Source organism: Aotus nancymaae, unplaced genomic scaffold (genome assembly GCF_030222135.1).
Source record: "Aotus nancymaae isolate 86718 unplaced genomic scaffold, 86718_ANA_hifiasm-v0.15.2.pri h1tg000012l, whole genome shotgun sequence".
In the NCBI taxonomy this organism is placed as follows: domain Eukaryota; kingdom Metazoa; phylum Chordata; class Mammalia; order Primates; family Aotidae; genus Aotus; species Aotus nancymaae.
This window is the reverse complement of record NW_026988423.1, coordinates 25,543,655-25,563,902: the sequence shown is the minus strand read 5'-3', so window position 1 is coordinate 25,563,902 and position 20,248 is coordinate 25,543,655. Positions and strand designations below refer to the sequence as shown.

General features: G+C 47.1%; 1 protein-coding gene and 1 long non-coding RNA gene across 2 annotated transcripts in view; one reads left to right on the top strand and one right to left on the bottom strand.

Moving 5' to 3' along the window:
• GRIK4 (glutamate ionotropic receptor kainate type subunit 4) overlaps positions 1–20,248 on the bottom strand; it is a 388,236-nt gene that overhangs the window by 32,291 nt on the left and 335,697 nt on the right. The window contains exons 15-17 of the mRNA XM_021671204.2: positions 17,517–17,630; positions 5,295–5,404; positions 1,374–1,547 (exon numbers count right to left, since the gene is read on the bottom strand). Of these exons, the coding sequence (XP_021526879.1) occupies positions 1,374–1,547; positions 5,295–5,404; positions 17,517–17,630 (398 nt within the window). The remainder of the gene's footprint in view (positions 1–1,373; positions 1,548–5,294; positions 5,405–17,516; positions 17,631–20,248) is intronic.
• On the top strand, positions 292–17,423 carry LOC110568355 (uncharacterized). Its single transcript, XR_002478649.2, has 3 exons — positions 292–371; positions 7,221–7,311; positions 17,071–17,423. It is a non-coding gene; the product is annotated as an uncharacterized LOC110568355 (long non-coding RNA).

Genomic DNA, 20,248 nt, shown 5'->3' with positions numbered 1-20,248 from the left:
GACCAAGCCACTTGGGGCCAGCTATTTGAAGCCATGCTGAGTGCCCTCCTCAGGACAGGGCAGCCTGCAGGATGGCTAGGTCCTGGAGGAGGAGTTTCCTGGGGTAAGGGTAGAGCTGACAAGTGGATGAAGTGGGCAATGGGGCCCCAGCTGCATCTGTGGGAGCAGTCACTCTCCAGAAGGAAAAGGCCAGGGAGAAAGAGATCCACATCCCCAGATGCTCCTCTCCCAGGGCTTCTGCCCACATTCCCGGATTTTGTATGACTTCCGTGACTCTCCTTGCTGAGGCCATCCATCTCTCTTCCTGGGGACCTGAGCTCCCTTCTCCACGGCGATCTACTCAGTGACTTCTCTGAACTATCTGGTAACAGGTGAGCATCTCGTCCAGGTGGTTTAAATACTGACACATTTATTGTTTTTCATGGAAAATGGAAACACCAGACAGGAAGGCGTGGCTGTCTCAGCTGCCTTTTCACCTTCCAACAGCCCAGCGGCTCCCCCAGTAATCCTGTCCAGACCACCCGCTCTGGGCACCGGCACCCAAGGGTGGAGACATCACCTTTCCTCTTCCTATGGCTAAACACGCTGAGAAGGAAGGCGGAGAACTAAGGTCGGAAGTCCTATACGCTATGGCAGTCAAACCCACAGCAGATTTTTAAGAGAGGATCAAAAAGTTGTGTTCTACAAACTCGCCTCTCTAGGTCACATACATATATCTGTTTTGATTTCATTTGCCCCCATAATGGTCTATTAACTATGATCAGTCCATACATTTATGTAGCACTTTCAAGTTTTCAGAGAGCTTTCCCATATATTTAATCATTTGCTCAACTCTGAAAGACAGGAGTTTGCATTTTCCTACACCTGCTGAGGTGAACAGGCCAGCAAGTCCCCAGAGCCAAGGGCAAAGACACAAAACCTCAGAAGGCTGGCAGAGGGGGTGTGATGTGGCAGCCAGTCTGGCTTCTTCCTGCAGGGACTTCCTGCCAGCAGGCCCATATTTGCATACATCTGCATATGCCTTCTCAAACCTCAGGTCATTTTCAGGTCAGGAAGTCACCACTGCTTTGCTGAAGGTCATCAAGACTGCTTTCTCACCTCCTCTCCCTTCCTGCCTTGGCTCCCCTCTGCATCCAGACCCCAGAGGCTGAGTAAGGGGAAGGGGAGCAGATGGTACAGAGCAGGCCCCGTCCATTGCCCCAAGCTTCCGAGTAGGCAGAAAGCACTCAGCTCCCTGCTTGTGTCTGCTGTAAGAGGCAGAGGCTCTGGGGCTCTCCCGCAGGGCTGCTACCGGCAGCTACGGCCGGCTTATCAGAGGATCCCTTTTGTGTCCCTGCCCCACTTGGCCTGGTTCACCTCTGCTGGGGCCTTACCAGACGCCACTGACACAGCGGGTGGACAAGGCGCGAGGGGCGATGGTGGAGCCTTGCTGCATGAAGCCCCCAACTGGAAACCAGAGGCTGTTGCCCAGGGAGTACTGGTTCACCAGGAGGTTGCACCGGCCCTGGGCACATGGGTGTGGGCTGTACCACTCGTAGGGTGTCAACCTGTGAGAGAAAAGGAACTTATACTAGTGCCACAAAGGAGGGGTGTGAAGGGACACGGGCAGGCTCTCCAGGCTGGTCTCACCTCTGAGGCCAGCCTGTGGCCTTGGGCAAGTCACCTCCCTTTATTGGACTTGGAGTTTTGCAACCAGAAAAATGAAGCAGGTTGGACTGGGCTGATGGTTCTCAAAATTTTTTTTAATCAAAGAGACTTTTCCCCCAATAAATTCTGATGTGGAACTCCAAAATACAAGAGAGGATGGTGGGTGTGGTGGCTCACGCCTGCAATCCCAGCACTTTGGGATGCCGAGGTGTGTGGATTGCTTGAGTCCAGGGGTTCGAGACCAGCCTGGGCAACATAGCAAAACCCATTCCTACTAAAAAATACAAAAATAATTAGCCAGGTGTGGCGGTGCATGCCTGTAATCCCAGCTACTCAAGAGGCTGAGGTGGGAGAATCACCTGAGCCCGGGAGGTAGACGCTGCAGTGAGCCAAGATTGCACCACTGTACTCCAGTCTAGACAGACACAGTGAGACCCTGTCTCAAAAAAAAAAAAAGAAGAAAAGAAAAGATGAAAGTGGAGCCCTTGAGATTGGGAGTGTCAAGAGGTGGACAGCCTGGGAAGCCGCTTATTCTGTCACTACCAGTGACAGGGTGATGACAGAGATGTTAGCGTCCCTTAGAACCACGGTTTGAAGATGCTTAGCCTAGAGCAGAGGCCCTCCAGCCTCAGCCTACCCCAGAACCACCAAGCCAGTGTGCTGACACAGCTGGCTGGACTCCAGCCCCAAAGCTTCTGCATCCGTAAGTCTGAGGTGAGACCTAAGAATTCCCAAGTTACCAGATGATGCTGATGCCACCCGCCCAGTGTCCACACTGAGAGCCACTGGCCTGGATGGTGTCTAGGGCCAGGCTTTCCCCCAACTGTGTTCAGACCTCCCCAGAAGCTTTAAAAAAATGCTGCTGCTTGAATTCCACTCCCAAAGATACTGGTTTCATTGGCTCAGGTAGGGCCTGGGCACCAGTATTTGTTTCAAGTTTCCCAGTGAGCGTGAGGGGCGCATGGAGCTGAGAAGGGCTGCTCTAAGCTCTGTGCCTTCGGGGTGAGACCAGGACACTCCCCCGCTGTCCCTCAGTCTCACCACTGGCATCTCTCTGAGCAGCCCCTTTGATGCCTAGAATGCCCTCTCTTCCCCTGCCCGCCAGGCAGACACTTGCAACCCCAGCCCATCTCCCACGCAAAGACTTCCAGCTTTGACGAGAGAACCTGCATGCACAGGTGTGCACCCCCCAGGAGGGTGGGGCGCTGTGTGCTGGATGTTATCATCACACGGCTTTCCCGTCCTGCACTTGGCCTGATGTGCACTTAGTGTTCCTACTCTTGCTGCTTCCTGTTTCCGTCCACGCCTCCCTTTCCTGAGCATAACATGAACGTGCCAGCGTTGGCCCCGTGTACTGTGAGATGTGCACTGTCCCTCTGTGCAGATCCCAAGGAGCTGGCTGGCACTCGTGCTGCCCCACCTTGATGGCTCGCAAGCCTACGGACCATTGGTGGGATCTGGGGAACTTCAAAGATGCAGATTCTCTGGCCCTTCCCCTAGAGAGTCTTGAGAATTCAAATGTCTAAAAGCTCCTATAGGACTGTGAAGATCAGCTCACTTGGGAATGGCTACCCAAGAACTGTTGTTTTCAGACTTTTTTTCCCCGTAAAATCTTATCCAGAAGTACAATACATAAAAGTACAGCTGGTCTGGATGAGGAGGTGTTGGGGATCCAGGGTTCTGGCTGCCAGGCCTCTTGTCATTCTACCCCTAGAGGCTCTGTTAGCTCCCAGGAGTCTTTGCAGTCCATAGAACCATGTTTGAAAATCACTACCTTAAGACAGAATACCTAGACTCCAGTATTGTGTGTGTGTGTGTGTGTGTGTGTGTGTGTGTGTGTGTGTGTGTGTGTAGAGAGAGACAGAAGACAGAAAGAGGCCATGTGGTTAGCCCTTTAGCACATTTTCTGTTAACCTTTCTGTGATGCTAGATGCTGAAGATGGTGTGTTTGGATGTGGAGGGGGGCGGAGAGGGGCAGCGTCACACCCCAGGGCTGGATGAAAGCTCCAGGCTGCTGTGGGTGTGCTGAAATAGGCTTGTGTGTATCTGCTCACCAAGCCCCAAGACTCTTTCCAAGGCCATCGAGGTGACCTGAGTGCTGTGGCATGTCATACCCAAAGGCTCACATCCAAGGGGCAAGTGTGAATTACAGAGCAGTGGCATCAGGGCTCACATAGACAGCCTCCTAACGTGGCAGCGGTGTGGCAAAGTAGAGAGGGAAGGTGTCAGACAGCACGTTAGCTCCCCGTCTCGCCAGCCATCACTGACAGCAGATATTCAACAGTGGCCATGCCTACAGGCCCCAGAGGGGTTGGTGGTGCCCAACCAGCAAACTCTGCCACTTCTGAAGATGACCAGATTGTCATCAGGACTGTCTTATTTGGGCTGTACCTTATGGGCCCCAAAGACATTCCTGATCTTGGAGATCTTGGTCTCTACTGGAAGAGGTGTGTGCAGACGGCTTGATGCAACCCTTCTTAGGCAGGCTGGGGTTAGGTATCCTGTGGTTCCCTAGGGCTCATGGGGTTCCCTAGGATTCCCTAGCAGCTCCATCCCTGAGTGCCCCACTCAATCCACTGAATGAGCATGCCTAGGGGAAGACCCCATACACCCCACAGAGGTGTGATGTGCACTCTGAAACTGTCTGCCTGCCACCATGGCAAAGGTAACAAACTGAGGAGACACCTGCAAACAGAGCCATGGACAGATTTCCAGTCGCTCCTCCTGAGTAGTTCTCTGCTCCCACACAACAGCCCTTTGTGAGCCTCCACCGCAGGAAGTGGAGGGCTAGCAGCAGCAGGGACCTGAGTGAGCTGCTGGGAGCCACCAGGGCTCATCCCACTTCTGGGGGATTAAGCTGGCTCCCCTGCAGCCCAGGCTAGTCCACTAGCCTGTGGCCTTGAGCAAAACCTCCTTTTCTGAGCACGTGCTTGGTAGGCCACAGCCTCAGGCTGCTCCTTGGGTTTTTCCATAGGGCCAGGGCAACTCCTGGTTTCCTGGGGATAGGAAAGGGCTTCTCCCCACTCCCTGGTCTGGTCCATGTGTCTCAACTCAGCACTTCTTGAAAATGCCTCTCCCCATGCCACCTCCTTGCCGCCCGCCACCAGCCTCATGGTTCCCATTCGACAAGCAGCTGTGTTTTCAGAGGCAGACTCAGGCTGTATGCAGAGGAGGCCTTCTCCCTGGCCTGTGCCACTGCAGCCCCCAGTGCCCCAGTCCAGATTCGCAGGCTCTGTTTCTTGTCATTCAGCACTTTGTGGCAGATCCTTTGTGGCAATGGCTGATGCCAGGGCAGCCAAATGCACAGTGCTTAATCAGAGTCATCCTCCTGCCACCCCACCCCTCCTCTCTTGCCAGAGCTGCTACATAAGCAGGGGGCATGGGTGAGGGTCTTGGGGGGAAGAGGGATAGAACAGGAGGCAGAGGTGCAGAAGCGAAGCCACGGTGGGGAATGTTTGGATGGGCAGCATGAGGTCGACAGCTGGGCAAACAGCATTTCAGGTCCCGAGTCCTTCTCCTGTCCCTCTAGTTTGGCACCAAGATCTTCCCAACCCACCCGTCTCCTCCTCCCCACCCCCTCCCCATGCAGTTCCCAGAGGTGGACACGAGGTGGCAGTGTGCGGACGGGGAAGGGAAGAGGAGCATACCGAGCCACCAGGAAGAGGACACAGCTGACAGCCAGATAGGCTAGAAGCATGAAGAGCCAGACGCCTGGAGAAAACGGGTCCAGGAAGGAGAAATAGCCGGGTTTGCGTCCCTGGAAATGGAGAAAAAAAAGATTCACCGCACACATTCAGTCAAAACGACCTTGGGCTAGGCAGGGCAGAGGAGGTAGTGAGTGTGGGTCTGGCCCCAGTTCCCATTTCTCCGGGTTCTGGGTGATTGGTTCAAATGACACCGGGAATGAGGGTGTAGCCAGGCTGCTCCAAACAACACTATCCAGCCCTGACCTCAGCAGGCGACACAACAGCAGCAGGGGCCGTGCCACTTCGTGGGGTGAGGCAGGCTTTGTGCTGGCAAAGAGGAACAACCCTCAGTGCCCCCATGTGCCACCCTGTGTCCTCCATAGGGGGTTGAGGATGGGCTTGGGGAGCACCTTTGAGCTCCTGCTGTCTGCATGGCTGGATGTGACCACAGCACCCCTCTTAGACACATCTTTTTCACGAGGATGCTAATACAACTGGAATCTTTGGGTTCTGTTTGCGGGGTGGTCTCACACAGTGAGCCCTTCCCATGTCAAAACAGTCCTGGGAGGCACAAATTATTACTCTCATTTTACGAGTGAAGAAGCCAAAGTCGAGGGCAGCCAGACACGTGCCCAAGGTTCCACAGCTCGTAAGTGGAAGAGCCGGGACCCAAACAAGCCCATGTCTTCTGACTCAAAGCCCAGGGCTCATACCACTGTGCCATGGGAAAACACAGTTTGTTGCAAGCCCAGGGATGAGTTTGGCCAGAGTCCTGTGAACCAGACGATGGAGCCAGGAATGGAATCCTGGACGCCAAGCTCCCCGCCATTTTTCACAGGAAAACAAAATGGAATGAGAAGGTTGGAGTTAAGTCACCGGCTCCAAGTCTTGACCCGTGTGGTCTCAGACAAGTCCCCACCCTTCTCTGGCCTCAGTTGGAGTGGGCTGGATCCGAGGTGACACGCTGGGGGCCTATGGACACATACAGCCCACAGACTCGCACTGTTTACCCTGCAGTGTTTACCTATTTGTATTAGTTGCCAGCATTAAATAATTAGGTAACTTCACATACAAATCTAGATTTCTGGCTTTTAAAAAAATGGGGTGATCTGGCAACACAGAGTTCAGCTTTCCAATTGGCTGAAGCTGAGTGTGGGCTGCCCACTGCAGCCAGGGCATGTTCTCTGCAGCTCTGTGCTGCTACCCTGTCTGGTGCCAGGCTGGTTTCTTTCATCTACTATAAAACCACTGGACTAGATGCTCCCTAAGGACTATTGTAAATGGAAAATGCTATGATTTTATGATCCCAGAAATCTAGGAAGTCCATGGATAGGACTGAAAATCGGTACTAAGCTCAGGGTTCTGTGAATAGGTGAGTGTTTAAGCTCAAGATCATCGCGCAACCTGTCACTATCAAGGTATGTCAGTTTTACACAGGGGTTCCCAGAAACACAAAAGGGAACTCTCTTTGCCAATAACAAGCCAAACTCAACCAGCCTTCTGAGCTTGCATTATCCAGAGGAAGCTAGAAGAAGCTGAGAAACCCCAAGTAACAATAGCTGTTTCCACGGCTGCATCTGAGGCAGGTGGGAGGAGACAGTTCTGCTCACTCCTGTTGTATCTGCATAGCCCCCATCATGGGTGATTTTCAGCTCCTCTTCTGGATGCTTTTACCTTCCTTCTTAGGATGCCCGTGGGCACACTGTGTTTTCTTCCACCTGTGCTGCGGTTTTATTTTCCTCTTTGGGACAAGAGCCGGAGGGTGCATGGAGACGACGTAAATACTCATCCTCTGCCAAAAAGGGCAGCTGTTCTTGGGCACTGTGACCTTTCAGCAGCATGACAGTGACCGCTCACATGGCCTATCTGAAACTTTTTCTTTCACAGTATGGGCTCAGACCACGGAACTGCCCTTTGATACCATTTGCAATTCTCTGACCCCTTCTGCATCCCTGCTCAGTCTGCATACAACACTCAGGTATTACTGGAAAAATGAAAATTCTAGGGGACAAACCCAATAACTCAGGGAAGGGAACAAGATAAGAAGGAGGAGATCATTTGAGCTTGTCTCATCCCATCATTACATAAATCCTCTAAGAGGAAGCAAAGGACTTCAGAGCAGCAGAATCTAAGTCCCCAATTAATCATTCCTGTGTCCATCATGGCTTGACTGTGTTTCCTTCATCATCCTAAGAGCCAGAGGAAGACACAGGAAGACACAGAGAGGGTAGAACCCGTATACAGAGTCCAGAAGCACAAAAGGAGCTGATCATGCCTATACAGCTACTGCAACAGAAGTCACTAGTGTGGTCCACTCCTGGAGTCTTTTTCGACCCCAGAGTTTCTCTGAGCAAATGTGCATGAATTCCATGTGCCCTGTCACTTATGACTGTTTCACTCTGTCTCTCAACTGAAAAATCTATTACTGTTGCTTTCTGAATCTGAACCCCATTAGATGCTCAATGTCAGAAATCTATACCTGATTATATCACAACAAGTGAAATTGAGGAAAATGACAGCACTATTTAAAGCTGCCATATTTGGTTATGGGTGATAAGGAATGATGCACAACTGTGGGAAAAATTCCTAGAGACTGAAGTTATAAAACACAGAAAATCACACAAACAAAAACCAAGACATAAACACAGCTCCCCCAGAAACCTATCAGTCACACTGGCAAGGCAACGTCAGATTCTACTTGTGATTGACTGATGCCAACTGGAAGAGCTAAGAATGGGCAGTGAGTTGAGATTTGGGGCCAGGCTTATACAGCCTTGGCTTAGGCTAAATCCATGCTGTTTCTATTATGCCAAAGAGAAGTATGTTTTCTGCAAGATTCTGAGTGTCTACCATTTTTTTCTAAGCAGATGCTTTAGATCACTTTCTTCCCAAAGACATGTGAGTTACTGGTGCTTGGGGCAAATCAGGTGTCATCTGCTATAGGCATTTCTTTCAAATAATTGATTTTCCTTACCCCAAAGGAGGCATGATGGTAATGCCTTTCTTCTGAAGAACTCAAAGTGCTTCACCATGTTCTCTTGATTTCAATACCCAATTTTCCATACTGATAGATGGAAGAACTGAGATCCAGGGAGGTTAAGTGCCTCGCTCAAATCACTGGTGATGGCTTCAATTTTTCTGGTGCTCATTCATTGAGCTGTGCCATAAGCACGCCACACTCTCCTTCATTCAAATGGCAGCTGTACTGCATCTTCCTCTCCTTTTCATCTTTGCATTTTTATTTACTCCCTAATTAATCCCACGCCTTCTCCCCAATGCCAGTGAACTCTCAACCTACACACCCTCTTAGAGTACTCTTAAACATTATTTATTTATACCCATCACCATTTATTGTGACTCTGTTGTATTTATAGGCATTTGTATTGATTTATACACATCTCTGTTGACTGTGAGTTGGGCCAGTTCCTGCTGGTAAATACAACCACTTTGGAAGTAGATAGGTGGTTATATAGAGTCTATGCTCCAGATGTCGAAGACAGGTCAAGCTGTGCTGATGAAATTGAAAACTAGATGCCAGCAAAATTAGAACTAGCTCCCTTGATGTTTAGACTGTGCTTCGGACTGACCATCAATCAGCAACCTTGATGCTCTTTGACGGAGGGAGAGATGTGAAGGGCTGGTCATCAACTGACCACAATCCTGGTGTGTGTAGGTCCTTTGCATGATAGTAGTGGGGCCATCCATGGAGCTATGAAGTGGCATGAACCCTGCCCCTTGCATGCCCAAAGTTCCTCTTGTCCTCAAAAATAATCTGTTAATTCACTGATACTTCACTCTAAGTGTACTGGAAGAAATTACATTCTAGGAAGAATGCAATTGCTTTCCCAGAGTCTGGAGCCAAATGCATGGGCAAACTAGGGCCAGACAGTCAGGACAGGTAGTGAATAAAATCCAGACTCTGGAGCCAGACTGCCCAAGATTGAATTCTGGCTCCACATTTATGAGACACGCAATCCTGGGTAAGTTGGGTAACCTCTAGGTCCCTGTTTCCTCCTGTGTAACATGCAGGTAATAATAAAAACTACCTCATGGGGTTGTTTTGAGAACCCAGTGAGTTAACACATAGAGCTATATGTGTGTTTGCTCCCCTTCTGTCTAATGGTAGCTGTGAGTGAAGAGGTCAGTAGTGGGGAGATGGTGTGTTACAAAGAAGGGAACTTTCTTTTATACTGATGCCTTCTGCAATGGACAAGAAATACTAAACTTTCTGTCTTATACTGACACATGTTAAAGACGCTTCAGGGAAGGATGCTATCTGGCTACAGCCACTTTTCAGAATTCCTGGAGTTTCTATGACTGTAATACATGCATCATGAGAGTTCCTCCAGAGAAGCACTTAGGGCAATACCAGGCTTTCTTCTGGAAGGATGACTCTTAAAAGCCAGTGATTGCAACCTTTAGAACTTGATCCTGCCTCAACCTTCCCAAAGAAGTCACTGACAGAGAGGACCAGACACGTGGCAGGTTCTTTTGGATCTGTGTTAGGGCTCTGTAGCCTAGTTACCATTTCCCTACACAAATGCGTGATGTCAGCTCTCTTCCTTCCCCAAACTCCATCTCCTCCCAGCATAGCCAAGGACAAAGTGTCCTTTATGTGCTTTTTTACAGTCCTTAGAACTAAATGGCAATTTATAGGAAGGTTGCTTGTGATATAGTCAACTCCCAGCAGTGCCCAATGGTCAATTAAACACTGTCCAGGGCTGAAGAGGTAAGAGAACGCAGTCTCTCCAAGACTCCTTCTGGGAGAGGCAGGAGGAGGTGATTTCTTCCTATCCCTCAGCAGGATCCCATGGACGGCTTCCCCTAGTGTGTCTGCAATGGATTGCCCTGCTGATATTTTGCTTTAGCATGCACTCTCCACCTCTGACTCCAAGAAGAAAAAAGGAAGCAAGTAATTAATTCCTATCCACATAAACAGACCAGATGGGTCTGTTGCCCATAGAACTCATACCTAGTGTACCTATTTTCACTTCCTGGCTGAAAATCTGGTGTGAGGAGATCTACATTCTAATCCTGGCACTGATCTGGATGTGCTGAGTGGCAGTGCTAGGTAAGCCACTCAACTTCCTGTGTGCCATTGTTTTCTCCCATAGAAAGGAGCGTCATGAACACAGCACCTTAATCCACATGAAGAGGGGCCGTAAGAATTACTAAAATAATGTTGATAACACACCTTGAGCTTCTTGAGAGAGAGTCACTCAACAAATAACCAATATTAACATGATTATACATTCAGGGATCTATATTTCCATTATATGGGCTATCATGTTACTTAGCTTTAAGGAACAGAACTCTATTCATTTTCCATTTTCTTATAACAGAGTATTAAACAGTATTAGAAATGATTCACTGGTTTACTTAGCATTGTTCTCCATTTTCCTAGACAGTCTTTCTGAAACGAAACAGACCTTCTTGAAAAGCGGGTAATACATCCAGCAATGTCATGGATTAATTTAATATCAGCATTTATTTCTCTCTCACTTTTTTCTTACCACTGCCTGCTTTTTCTTTTTTTTTTTTTCTTGAGAAAGAAGACTCTAGCTGAGAATTAAGAAGAGAAAAACAACAGAGTATAAAACTTCCCCATTTGTTAACCAAAGGTGGAACAGGTTGGTAGGGGGGAAAGTGGTAAGTTCACATTTTCCAGGGAGTCTCAGACGTTCTAGCTGGCTTGGGACCCTCTATGGGATCAGAAATAGTATCCTCAGATAGTAAAGGATCGTGAAAGAGTGATCGTTGAAAGCACGGCGTTGACACTGAAGAAATACACCTATAATACCATAAAGACAGATAGTTGGACGGGTATGAAACTTGGAGACCAAAAACCTGGTTTCACTGCCCCCAAGTAAAAAAACCTGGTCGACTTTCCTCTTTCCTGTGCACTAACTGGGCTCACAGAGTTTCAGAATTTTGTCCTGTAAAATGAGAATCATACAACTGGCTTCAGGGCATTGTTGCATTAAGCCAGAGACTGTACGTGAAAGTGCTTTATAAATTAGGAGATGTGAGTCAACATACAACCACCTTAGACATATACCCAATCTCCTTGGAGATGTCAATATTGAGTTTTTATTTTAACTTATTTAATTTTTTAAGAGATGGGATGTTGCTCTGTTGCTCAGGCTGGAGTGCAGTCATAGCTCACTGCGGCCTCAAACCCTGGTGATATTCCTGCTTCAGCCTCCGAAGTGGCTGAGATTATAAGTGTGCATCACTGCACCCAGCAACGATGAACTGTTCAGATGAGATTTATTCACATAGGGGTTCTATGGCCAAACGCTGAATCCCAGGTTGGCTTCTGGCACACTCTGATGATGCCTTGCTCTAACAGTCAGGGTGTGCTTGAGGAATACAAATTCACTTTAATATTAATCTGAGCGAAACATCATTAGGTAAATTGCTGCTGCAGAAAAAAAGAGACAGAAAACTACATGATATACTCTAACATCAAATACAAATGGTTTTGGTTCTTCATGTTCTTTTCCCCTCCATTCATACAGATACTTGAGAGCTCAAAGTATGCATCAATACCACAAAACCCTTGACTGCAAAATGTCCTTGGAATTATACTGCCATACCAAATACTGAACTTATCAGTACAAAGAGATGAGCTGATGTGCCAGGGAAATCAAGAGTCTTGAACTTCAGATGTCCTGCCACTTGGCTCCCATCCTTGAAGTACCGGGACAACAAAGGCTAAAGGCTGGACCATTTACGTACAGCCTAGAAGCCCATCTGGCCCCAGCCAAGGATTCTGATACCTTCTTAGGTGGATGCTATGTTGTGTGTGGAATATGCAGACATTGAGAGACAGCAGTGAGTTCAGGTAGCAACTACAGCCAGACCTAAGCAGAAGCTGCATCTAGGCTGCCTGAAACATCGGCCTCCCACCTCTTTTTGTTCTCAAGACCTACAAGGGTAAAGGCCAGAAGGTAAAAAAAGAAAAAAAAAAAAAAGTCTATTTGGGTCACTTGTCCTGCTGCCTGGAATACGGGCCCTGTAAGCTTCCCTAATAGAATCCCAGGTTCCTGTGGCTCAGTGCTGCCTAATCAGGAGCCACAGAGGAAAGCATAGCACTCACTGCCCACAGGATCACTGGATTTATGGCCTGCCCTCCTTCCTTTCCCTCCTTCCTATCAAGTAACTACTGCATGTTTAGGATGATCACATTTTCTACACCTAAAATCATATCATAAAAATCTGTGATCTGACAAGAGGGTAATTTTCCCTTAATGTACCTCCCACTAGGGGCTACAAAGGGAGAGACAGATAAACAAAGAATAATATAATGCAACCTAAAAGTATTGTAATAGAAGTATAGGCTCCTCCATCTAGGGGAGCCACATGGAAGAGCAAGTGCCATTTGAGCTGGGTATTGAAAGCCAGGGAAAAGTTTGTTAGCTGGTTGAGAGGCAAGTAGATGAGCATGAACCTAGATGAGGAAGGATGCAGGAAGGGGCTGACCTGACGAAAGATCAGTGAGCAGCAAGGGGCAAAGTTGCCTACAGGCAAATACCTGAATGTAGGAAAATTGAACTTTTTCTTGTGAGTGATGGGCAGCTGGTGAATGATTTCAAGTAGGAAGTTGATATGATTACTTTTTTTTTAAACAACAACAACAACAACACCGAGGCTGCAGTATGCACAATAGATTATGAAGGAATACTTAATATACATTTATTGAGTATAATAGCTAACACTTTATTGTGCATATGTCAGGCACTGCTATGAGTGCATTACATACGTATTCTCATTTAATTTGCATGACAACCCATTTTTACAAATGAATAAGCTGAGATGTATGTGGTATGCATCTAATAACTGTAAAAGCTGGGGAAAAACCCAGACAGTCTGGGTCCAAACTCCATGGTTCTCACTCTGCTGTTTCTTGGTAAATGCTTATAAGGACTGTGGTCTTTTGATGGGGATCCAGTAATGGACAAGAAATGCCTTGCCCTAAAGGAGGATACAGGCTGCAGGAATGGCAGCAGAGATTGGGAAAGCCTGAACCAAGGCACAAATGGGGATACACAGTATATTTGAGAACTCTTTGGGAGATGAGATGACCAATGGAATGTGTAAGGTAAGAAAAGTTAAAGATGACTCAGGTTACTGGATGGAGATTCCATTATCTGATACGTGGCACAGGGAAGGAGGGTAAGTGTGAGTCAGAAACACATGGAATGCAGTTTGTGACACAGTTTTTGTGGTGTCTGTGAGACATCCAGGTGGAGATGTGAAGAAATGTGTCAGAAATACACTACTGGAACTCGGGGGAGAGGCCAAGGTTAGATTCACAGATTTGGGAGGAAGTGAGATTGTCCAGGGAGAGTTGGTAGAATGAGAAGACAAAAGGATATTGGACATTTAAGGTGGGTGAGAAAGAAAGAAAGAGAGAAAGAGAGAGAGAGGAGAGAGGGATGGGAGAGAGAAAGAGAGAGACAGAGAGAGCGAGAGAGACTTTTAAAAAGCAGGATGGAAAAACAGTAACAAATGCCAAAGCCAGAATCCTCAGCCAGCTTGTGAGTAACAGGGAGTAGGTGGTAAAAAAAGAGCAAAACATTCTTATTTTGGTCCCAAGAATGCCTGAACAGAAACAGAGATTATACCCAGTGTTAGGAAGAAGGTAAATACCCCACAGTCAACTGTTGATTATCTGTGTTCATGAAAATGCCTAGATAATCTTAGATCGCTGGAAAGTCACAAATTATTTATTTGGACTTCAGAGACATACTTGTCACTACTTATTATTTTGGAGGCTTTAACAATAATTCTTAACTAGGCACTTTAAGTTAATTATTTTTACATTTGCACACAGGTTTGATTACCACCAGATGCTCTGTTTCTGGTAACAATAACTCATCAGTCAGGTGACCTCATAAACGCAGAACTAACATAGACATTCTAGGTCCTTATAAATCATAAATGTGATTAAATTACCCATATTTTTGCTCACAGATAACTAACAATTAGGTAAAAATTGCAAAACAATGAACAACCAGTATTTAATTTCATTACCTTTATACTATGATATTAGAGATAGCATCTCTATATAATTTTAGATTTAGGCTCTTGGAGTGGACTCTACCAGTTCATCCTTTAACCAGAGCAGATCTGGCTAAGACCTCCTTTGTTTCAGACACAGCAACAGTCGTCTCTGACTTACTCTAACCAGGTCTCCCCTGGGTTAGTCAATTCGGGATTGTTCTCTCCTCAGCTGACTTTTCGGTACTTTCTAAGCATGGCGTCTCACACACAGAATGCACTCGATAAATATTTGTTGAATAAACGTATAAACTGTCAGTTCTGCTTAGTGTAAGCTGTTCGTCCCAGCACTCATTTCTTACTCAGCCTGGCCCCCTGTTATCAATCAGGTCTAGGCAGCCACGTGGCATCTGGGCGCTTCAGTGTGGAGGCCAGAAGAGGAGAGGGATCTTCACCCAACAGTCAGGGGTGTGTGTGTGTGTGTGTGTGTGCGCGCGCACGTGCGTGCGCATGTGTGTGTTTGTGTGTGTGTATGGAGAGATAAAGAGAGATTGGGAGAGACAGGGAGATTTATTGTAAGAAATTGGCTCACATGATTGTGGGAGCTAATAAGTCCAAAAGGCAGGCAGGCTAGAAACTCAGGCAGGATTTCTAAGTGATAGACTTAAGGCAGAATTCCTTCTTCAGGAAACCTCAGGTTTTGCTCTTACATCCTTGAGCTGATTGGATGAGGCCCACCCACATTATCGAGTGTATTCTCCTTTATGAAGTCAATTCATTGTAGATGTTAGTCCTATCTATGAATACCTTCACAGCAGCACCTGACTAGTGGTTGACCAAGCATCTAAGCAACATAACATAGCCAAGTTGGCACATAAAAGTTGACATTCCAGAAATGAATGCAGGGGAGCTCATACAGGTTTTCAGGTGGTAGAAAATATTTAGTCAACAACCCAATTTGGGATGTCCAGAGGGTTGGCAAATTGCAGTTTCTTTCTGGCCAGAGTTGGTATTCAGGACAGTAGTGCCCTAGGTGCGGAGGGCAGCCTAGCAGCAGGTGTTTCCTGGTGGCAAAAACACCTGGGGTCAGGTGCCTTCCACCAGCTGGTTCCTGATGGGCCACTGAGTGACCAGCAGGGCTTTAGTGCCCTCCAGAAATCTAGACATCAAGGCCAGAGCCTAGCTGCATGGCTGCCGCAGTCATAGCAGGGTAGTCAGGACAAAAGCTCTGTGTATCCATTTCTTTTGGATGTCCCCAGACTCCAATGGTCAATGTGGGGGAGGGGAGCTCCAGAAATGGTGCTGGCTGGAAGACTGCCTAGTGAGTGCCCACAGATGTAATGATGGCAAGACACTGCCCTGGAGTTAAGAGGCCTGAATTCCAGGCTCAGCCCTGGACTAGCTCCAAGCATGACTTCAGTTTCCTTATCTGTAAATTGGAAATTATCATACCTGCCCTCTTTCTTCAAAGAACCGTCTTGAGGATCAAATGAGAAAAAGGGTGCACAAAAGTGCCCTATGCAAGTGATTCAAAGATCACACACAGGAGGGTGGTAGGCTGCTGTCCTGGAGAAAGCACAGGTTTCAAACACGTCATTCCTGGGTTTGAGTCCTGTTCTTTTACTTACTAACATGTGGCCTTGCCCATGTTTTTAAACTGATTGCAACTCAGTTTCTTCCTTTCTAAAATAAGAACAACACAACAATATTCATCTCCCGGGACTGCCATAAAAAGTACCACAACTGGTGGCTTAAAACAACAGAAATGTATCATGTCATAGTTCTGGGGGCTGGAAGGCCACATTGAGGGTTGGTGGGGCCAGGCTCTCTCTGCAGGCTCTAGGAAAGGGTCCTTCTTTGTCTCCTCCAGCTTTCGGTGGTTGCCAGCAATACCTGGTACTTCTTGGCTTGTAAATGCATCACTCCAATCTCTGCCTTCCAATTCCCATGGCATTCTCCTCTATGTGTCTGTGTTCAAATTTCCCTCTTTTTATAAGGACAGCAGACATTGGATCAGGGTCCAGCCTAATCTAGTATGACCTCATCTTCACTTGAGTACCTCTGCAAAGACCCTACTTCCAAATGAGAGCACATTCACAGGTCCTAGAGGTTAGAACTTCAGCATGTATTTTGGTGGGGGGACACAAGTCAACCCCTCACAACAACCCCCATCACAGGGTTGAGAGAACAGGCTGGAGCTGCAAAGGTGGACAATACCCCTTTCTCTAGAGCTGGGATATGGGGCCTGGCAAGGGGTCACTTCTTCAGCAGGCATGTGGGGTGACCTCTTGGTCCCTCCCCTGTTGGGCAGCCTCAAGGTACGGGCTCTGTTCTGGAGCATACCATGGCAGCTGAATCATGGGCACTGAAAGTGACTAGCATATCAGGCAAATCTGTACAACACTCTGCACTTAGAGCCAGTTAGGCTGACAAGAGGAAAGGAGGGCTCTTCTGTCCAGTAAGGTAAACTAGCTATTTGCTGGCACTGTACTGATTATCCATTGATGGATGGGACCCAGCCAGGGTGACTCTTCCTCTGCTCTTCCCACCAGCCAGTATACTTAAAGGTCATGTCCATACTCAGCTGCCTATTGGTGTGTTCTCACAAACTCACTGTGACACTCACCCTGGCCTACCCAGACATAGGAGTCTTTTTTATAGGGGGCATGGAACGCAGAAAAGGGCAGGCAGGGTATAAATCACATTAAATGATCTATCCTTTATTCTCCAGGACAGATCATCAAGAGACAAAGAATCTACATTCCCTCACCAGATGCAACACTAGAAGTGAACACAGGTGGACTTGGAAGTGGGCATCATGCTTGAGAAATGCTAGGGTGACTTATCTGGGCTGCAGGCCCTGCCTCCAGAAGGGAGCAAAGTGACCCACGGGGCCAATCACCAACACAGGATACACCAAGTATTGGATGATCATTCTTGGTCATCGCTATTCAGAGAGGCAGGAGCAATTTTTAATGAAAAGCCCACAAGCATGACTTCTCCATCCCTCTAGTTTGCAAGTTCATGCAGCTGATAGGAGAAAAAATAGCCCAACACATTTGCATTTAAGTCTTGAAATCTAAATATTTCTGTGAGTCATTCATTATTCCCATATAACTCAGTGTTTGCATGCAAATAACTTTAATGACATAAATGCTTATAAAATAAGTCTCTTACCATATGAACACGGTAAAGAATGCTAATTCCCAGAGTCATGAATGGCTTGGAGAAATCAATCACCTTCTCCCGTTCAGCTGTAATGGTGAGGCCTGCCACAGCCAGATCTGCTTTCTGAAAGGAACAGAAACAGCCTGTCAGTGGGGTGGCCATAGGAGATGAGGCACAGAGACTTGCGACCAGCAACCGTCACTGCTATTGGAGATGTGATGCTGGTCTGACTTCTTGCTTGAGGAGCGGCTCTAAGTCAACATAGCATAGTCCAGATCTGAATGATCACTCATAAAGGTACATGGATATTGAAGCTATAATTCATACTCACTTACCGTTAGATCCCTTTAAATACATAAATAATTTTGAAAACAGGGGTGTCACTACCAGACTGTTCAGAGACAGTCTCTAAGTGTCCTAGGGTAGGGGGCTTGGGAGGGGGAAACTGGAAGATTGGGCTCCTGCATTCTTAATACTTTTTTTTTCTTTTTTCTTTTTTTGAGACAGGGTCTGGCTCTATTGTCCAGGCTGGAGTGCAGTGGTGCTATCTCCTCTCACTGCAACCTCTGCCTCCTCGGTTTAAGCAATTCTCCTGCCTCAGCTTCCTCAGTAGCTGGGACTACAGGTATGCGCCACCATGCCTGGCTAATTTTTATTTTTTTTTAGTAGAGACAGGGTTTCAACATGCTGACCAGGATGATCTCAAACTCCTGACCCCGTGATCTACCTGCCTTGGCATCCCAAAGTGTTGGGATTACAGGCGTGAGCCACCACATCTGGCCCATTCTCGATACTGAATAGTGTTTGTTTTGTTTAGCGGACAAACCTCCACTGAGTGCCTATGGTGCATATGAAACTTTGTTGAAGGGGGTTACAATGAAAAGTAAAAATGCTGGAACCACAGAAATCAGAAAAACTTTAATGGAACCCCATTCGTCCCACAGTGAGGAAGCAGAGACCAGGAAACAGAGCAAGCGGCCCAACGTCACAAAGCTCATCCCAGCCAGGGCTAGGATTCAAGCCTCCTGGATCACGGGCCACTTATGTCACTGTCCAGGTTAAACTTCAGGCATCATTAGCAGACCCATAAGAAGAGTCTCTGGTCCCTTTAATGCAAAACAACCAGCATTTGTTGAAGAGAGGCTTCCTTCCTTTCCCCTTGCCTCCAAATTGTACCTCAAGGGCCCACATCTGATGAGAGTCAGCCCTGAATTAAAGCCTTCTGGAAAAGATGCTGTAGACTTCCTCAATACTCTTCTATGTCAGGAAGTTCTTCGTTGTATCTAATTTAAATCCACCCTGTTGAAAGCAAATCTGTTTCCTATTAGTCTACTCTCCTGCAGATGGTGAAATGGGAAAAGCCCAGAACTTTTCTAATCCATGCTCAGTTCTAATCCATGCTCTGCTCTAACAACTAACTAACCAACCTGGACTAGTCATTTCACTTCTCTAGGCTTCCTTAACCTCATCCATAAATCAAGGATGTAGAGTCGAGAGTGCCAGGTCCTTCCTAGCAATCCTCTGTGGTGGTTCTCAAAACTCTGTCTATGGGACCACCTACCTCAGAATCGCCTGCTGGGTCAATTAAAATGTGAATTCCTAAGTCTCATCCCAGACCTCCTGGATCAGACTTTCTGGTGGTAGGACCCAGGAATCTGCATTTGTAAAAAGCTGCCCCGATGATTGTAACTTATACTGTACTAAGTGTTAAGAGCCATGTTTTTATGAGCTGGGTGCTGTACCTCAGAGTAGCCTACAATGATTTACATTTTCTAACGCTGGTAGATCAGCTGATGCAAAAGATGAACTAAGAAAAGTGAAGTGTGGTCCAACAATCTACAAACAGGTGAATCAGTTCTGAATGACTGTACATACAAAGACTGCTAAGAAAGTAGGGAGATAGATGTGCTGGCCCTCATTTTACACACAAGGGAATTATGATTTATGTACAGGAAGGATAAATTAATTGGCAAAGGTCAGTTTTTTCTCCCCCTCAACCCCGATCCTCCATCACCAATTCAGGTTCCACCCCATAAAGCAGTCACATGATCCAGCACAGCTTAACAAACTCGGAGCATTACACGGTGAGATCATCCTTAAAAGCAACTAGAGTGCGGGTGAAAGAGATTTTTAATACAAAATAGAAAATGTGAATGACTCATTCTGTATTTCTCCAAGATAGTGCTGATGACTGCTACCAAGTGAATCAACCCTTGGGTTCAAAGTGAGGTTTGATTAGAAGATTGTTAGCGCCTTCATTTGGGGAACTCTTTAGAGGGTTGCTTGGGCCTTTCAGAGCCTCAGCCACTCCACAACAGTGGCACTGATTTGAATTCAGCTTTTGAGCATTGGCGTCAGGCAACAGAAATGAACCAAATTGGTAGCCAAGTCCTACCTGAAACTTGAAGGGGGAAAACAAGAGTTAAATGGGCTGGAACGAAGAAACTGAAGAAAAGATGGCAAGATTAGAAAAATCAAAAGTGATTAAATGGGAAAGAGGTAAATGTGGCATCCAGTCCCTTCTCTTGTTATTTAAAAAGCATCCAGCCAGGCACGGTGGCTCACGCCTGTAATCCCAGCACTTTGGGAGGCCAAGGCGGGCAGATCACCTGAGGTCGGGAGTTCAAGGCCAGCCTGGCCAACATGGAGAAACCCATCTCTATTAAAAATACAAAATTAGCTGGCTGTGGTGGTGCATGCCTGTAATCCCAGCTACTCGGGAGGCTGAGGCCTGGGAATCG